Raw genomic sequence first — 5,499 nt, 5'->3', positions numbered from 1 at the left:
GGGATTACAAAGACATTCTAATGAGACCATGGGGTTGACACTGGATCACATCAAGGGCCCATGTCACTTCACAATTCTTTTTTCTTTTTTCTTTTGTGGGAACAGCCTTGGTCAAGAAAATGGCTCTGTTTCCCTGTTGAAAAGACCAGCATTGCTAGTAGTTTCTTAAAGCTACACTATATAAATTTTTTTAAAATAACAAAATGTTATTAATGAGAGTGTGCAACAAAAATCCATCTTCCAAACCATGTCTTTTCTTTACCCAAAAACACTTTGATAAACCTATAATAATGATTTATATTTTAGATTTTGCAGGGAAATTGCATACATATGTCATACACCTGTGTGTGAATTATTTTTTATATAATCACAAAATTGAAAATGACAAATAAGTATTTTGTCTCAAAATAAATGTGATAATTGGCAGGATATTAATTAGTGACATAAATGTACATTTAAAAAATATATTAAATGCCTCAAAATCAAGCTTTAAACAGTGCAAGCAATGATCCCGTGCGTGTCACGTCATATTCATACACAGAAAAAATAAGCTCCGGCTATTGTATTTTATGTATTGTAAAGTTTGTCGTCACAACACATGTGAAAAAAACAACAAAACAACAAAACTTTGGGGAATCACCGGTTGTAAAAACAAAGAAACACAGAACAGAGCAGAGTTTACAAGCAAAAAGAGAAAGCGACACAATCCATAATAAAACCCAAATTCAACATCGGCTTGGCTTTTCAGACTCTCCGAGACAACTCCGAGATCTAAAAGCGACCCAGAAATTGCTTTTTTCTTACTCAACAGGTAATATATTTTATTGATATGGTTTATGTGTAATTGTGTAATCATGAAATTCAATAATTATACAGTAATCGGTGTAGAAATTTCACTTGCTTGCACACGTGTGTATTTTTCTTTATAACAGCAATCCTTTATATAAATAAATCCTTTAGTTGTAGGCTTGCCAAGGACATTTGAGTCTTGAAATGATGTTGACTACTGGTTGGTAACAATGACAATCTATAAATGAGTTACTACCGTGGTCTGTTTGGTCAGAATATCCTGCAGTTATAAAAACTTTACAACTTTTGACCTTATCAGACTAGCAATCGTAATGTCTAATGTTAATAAACATTGTCTAACTTTTGTAACGTCATTTATTTCAAAACATCAATGTTTCAAAAAAGTCAAAACAACAGCATGTTTCAGATATCTGTCGTTTTCTATCTTTTGTATTTATTTGTCCATTCGCTATGATAAGATGTCCAGTATCCATGTGTACATCGGTGCCTCAAACCAATTTATCAGCTCAGAGGAGCAGAGCAGAAGCACTACCAAAACAATGTTCTTCCGCAAGATGCATGCAGTTTTATTTTTTAACCGCTAAAAGGACAAAAGTGTAGCTTGAAAATTCTGTCATCATTTACTCTTATATTGTTCAGATCTGTTTGACATACTTTCTTATGTGAAACACAAAAGGACAAGTTAGACAGAATGTTAGATATGTATGGAAAAAAGATGCAATGAAAGTGAATTGTGACTGAGACGGCCATATCCACAACAATACATTTAAGTTTGAAAACGCATCTTTTTCTCTATTTTTTGGCCTTCTGTCCACAATGAGATGCAGTTTTTGACAGCGAAAACTGAGCTTTTTGAAAGCGCTAAATGTGAAAATGCTTTCTTCACATTGGAGTGAGGACAGTGGAAACAGAGATTTTTGAACACGATGATGTATTTGTTTTCATGTGACACAGCCATGTGATCCATTCAACCCAAAACAATCAAGATGGCGGCTCATGTTGTAGCAGCGTTGTTATAGTGATATAGTGCAGTGTTTCTCAACCTTTTTGGAGTATTGGACCCCCATAATATCTGAAACCAGCCTCATGGACCCCCCTACCCCTGTTCTCACCCGCCATCCACTGTTTTCTTTCCAATCACAATGATTTTCACAGTTAAACGCTATGAATGCAATATCAGTGAATGCAAGTTAAGTAAATAATCATTTTTTTTAATGACTGGCAACTAGAATGAATCGCATCTGGCCATTTAATTTGATTGCATTGAAACGGCACAACACATTACACAATCACAACAACATTGTCAATTTCAGAACAATATTCTACTGCATTCTGTAAAACATCACATGTCCATTAATGTCCAATTTGAGATTAATATTTTAACAACATCCATTTGAATGTTACTTTCTTTTGTAAACTTCTTTTGTACACACACTTAATACTGAAATTTCATTCTACTGCATTAAAATTACACAACACATGCTTCATATACAACCAATTCTTTGGAACAATATTCTCTTTCAACACATGGAACAGTTTCAACACTGCCATCTATGTAATTTGACTTTAACTTTTTAACATGTCCATCTGAATGTTATTTTACTTGAATCTTTTGTTTAATGTGAAATTTGCACCTGTTTATCACAAATAAGCTTGTGCATCCTGGGGTGAAGTGTAGCAACAGCAGCAATAAGGTTCCTCTCCAAGCTGAGTCTGTTTCTCTGTTTTGTCTTTATGTGTGCCATGGCTGAAAATGTGACCTCACACAAATAGGTTGATCCAAAAGGCAGCAGTTCATACAGAGCATGTTTCCCAACATCAGGGTACTCCTTTTCAACATTGCACCAAAACTGTGTCAGTGATGTTTCTGAAAACATTATTTTCAAACCCCTATCTGAGGACACATCAATAAGTCTTTCCTGGAGAGTAACAGGAACGGTCTGGGTGCAGGTAGCCACAAAAGGGTTCCTTATCCAGTCAAGTGCAGAATTATGAACCTCAATGTCAGGAAAATATGATCTGAACTCAGAGGAAAGTTTGTCCAAGTGTGCCTGTACTGTCTGCAGAATGCTCACTTTTTCAGCTCTCACATTAACAAGGCACATGTCCAGCTGAGGGAAACTACTGACATCCCCATTCTGGCATTTCCGACACCAGAGCTCAATTTTCTTCATGAACCCTGAAACTCGATCATACAGGTGTAGGACAGTTGTGTCTTTACCTTGCAATTCCAAGTTCAAGTCATTCAGCCTGCTGAAAACATCTGCCAGGTAAGCTAAATATGCCAGCCAGCTGTTGTTCTTCAGCAGTGGTGCAAGTGAATGCAAGTGCTCAGAGAGAAAGTCATTGACTTGATCCCGTAACTCAAACAGTCTCTGGAGTGTTTTTCCCCTTGAGAGCCAGCGTATATCAGTGTGAAGCAACAATTGCTGGTGTTCAGAATTTGCTCCATCACATAGTTTTTCAAACAGTCTGGCATTTAGAGGTCGGGATTTGATGAAGTTTATGATTTTAACAGCATCATTAAGGACTTCGTGTAATTTGGGGCACATACGTTTTGAAGCTAAAGCTTCCCTGTGAATTATGCAGTGAACTGTCTTAATGCCAGGGTTTACCTGTTTTACGCGTGCGAGGAATCCACGGGTGCGCCCCATCATTGATGCTGCACCATCCGTGCAGATATGTGAGCAGCGCTGCCAGTCCAACGAGTGCTCCGTGAAAAAAGAATCCACAACATTAAAAACATCCTCGCCGGTGGTTCTGGCCAGCATTGGCTTGCAGAAAAGAATATGTTCGGTGATATTATCTGTGTCCTTGAAGCGAACAAACGCTACCAGTTGTGATTTGCCACTAACGTCAGTTGACTCGTCTAATTGTAAAGCAAAACAGTCAGACCGCTTTAATTTCTCCACCACTTTCGCAAGGATATCCGCAGACATATCATCAATCCGACGGCATACAGTGTCGTTGGATAAAGGCACCGTTTTAATTGCATCTGCTGCCTTCTTGTCTAACATTGTTTCTGCTAGGATGGCAGCTGCTGGCACAATTAATTCCTCAGCAACTGAGTATGGTTTTTTCGATTTGGCTACAAGCAAAGATACCTCATATGAAGCAAGCAGGGAAGAACTGGTCATCTGTGTTGCCTCTTTTAGTGTGTCTTGACTTTTCCGAAATTCAGAAAGTTTTCTGTAGAAAAAGTCTGCAGATTTACCTACATATGAAGCATGTCTCATTGTCAGATGTCGCTGTAAATGGGATGGTTTCATTGCGTGGTTGGACAGGACCTCACCACACAGAAAACATAATGGCTGTGGAGGCTCAGTCGTTGTTGTGGTAAACCCAAACATTTTGTAACTGTCTTGATATTGACGTGCTTTTGTTCTGTCCTTTTTAATTCGCTTTTCTGGTGGGCTGGAATTTACTTGTCTTGTGTCAGACCCACTGGTAGATGGCCCATCATTTTTTTTAAGCCACCTGTCCATGATTGCTGCTCTCCCCTATGCGACAGTTCTCTAACTGAAATCAACGCGCTGTAAACTGGCTAAATTGAGTAAAATGGCGGCAAATCACGGCAAAAATAAAAACGCACATGAGGTAATTTAAAATAATTTGTAATTTCAACCTTAATTCTGGTTTTAGTAATACTAAAGTAAACAATAAAGCTAAAAAATAAATTTAGGATATTTTAAAAAATATATATTTTTAAATGTTTTTTCGGACCCGCTGCAATAATGTCACGGACCACTAGGGGTCCGCGTACCCCCGGTTGAGAAACACTGATATAGTGTACATACCGGGGCCAAAATTCCAGTACACAATTTGTCAACTTTTGCAAATACTTTTGAGACAAGATGCTTTTTTTTACAGAAATAAGAATGAGAAAATTTAAATCAAAGGAGCCTTTTACCTCATGGAGCCTTTTGCTCCGTTGTACCTACAACCTTCAAACTGCATTCCTTCAAAGGCGACAGGAAGTTTACTCAGAATTGCTGACCAGCAACGGAAAGAGGTCAATTGCATTTCAGACCGTACATGAAACTGCGATTTTTCGCATGCATAGTAAGGGGATTTAAGAGCTTTCATACGTTTCATAGTGGATGAGAAACTTTTGGAAAAATGCTTGCGTAATGGGGTAAGGGATGGGCAAGGAGGAGGTGGGAACTGGCTGAACAGTTAAGATAAATTTTAATGATATGAATTTACTTAAAACAACAAAGACACTCACAACGCAGCAGCGTGCGTCTCTCTCTCGAACTGGTGCCTCTGGCTTGTCTTTATTCCCCTTCCGGCTGATTAGCCCGATTCAGGGCTGGCTGCGTGTCCTCATGGCCCGGCCCTGCCCTCTTCTTCATCACATTCTAACATTGCCAAACTCAGGTCGGGGAAACCCCCACCATGACCCACTCCACTCCCTTTCTTCGGGCGTTGCCCTTCCGGCTGTGCCTGCTGGAATGTCTTTTCCGCCTTTCTGGAGCCCTGAGAGAGACGAGGGGATGGAAAGTGGAGAGGGGAAGAGTGAGGCAGAGCGACAGAGAGAGAGAGAGAGAGAGAGAGAGGAGAGAGAAAAAACCCGGACATGCTGTTGCCTGGTCCTCAACCACTCCTCCACCCTCTGGTGGATGAAAGCTTACTCCTCTCCCCACGGATGGCGGCGACCCATTCAACCCCTGGTGGACAGAACCGCTC

The 5,499-nt window shown here is 39.5% G+C and overlaps 1 protein-coding gene across 1 annotated transcript; it reads right to left on the bottom strand.

The window, feature by feature from the left end:
- Positions 1 to 2,426: 2,426 nt before the first annotated feature.
- LOC127627363 (zinc finger BED domain-containing protein 5-like) lies at positions 2,427 to 4,046 on the bottom strand. Its single transcript, XM_052103703.1, has one exon. The coding sequence runs from the start codon at positions 4,044 to 4,046 to the stop codon at positions 2,427 to 2,429; it is 1,620 nt and encodes a 539-aa protein (XP_051959663.1).
- Positions 4,047 to 5,499: the final 1,453 nt, after the last annotated feature.

This window comes from Xyrauchen texanus, chromosome 34 (genome assembly GCF_025860055.1).
Source record: "Xyrauchen texanus isolate HMW12.3.18 chromosome 34, RBS_HiC_50CHRs, whole genome shotgun sequence".
Taxonomy (NCBI): domain Eukaryota; kingdom Metazoa; phylum Chordata; class Actinopteri; order Cypriniformes; family Catostomidae; genus Xyrauchen; species Xyrauchen texanus.
This window is presented reverse-complemented; position numbering and strand designations above follow the sequence as displayed.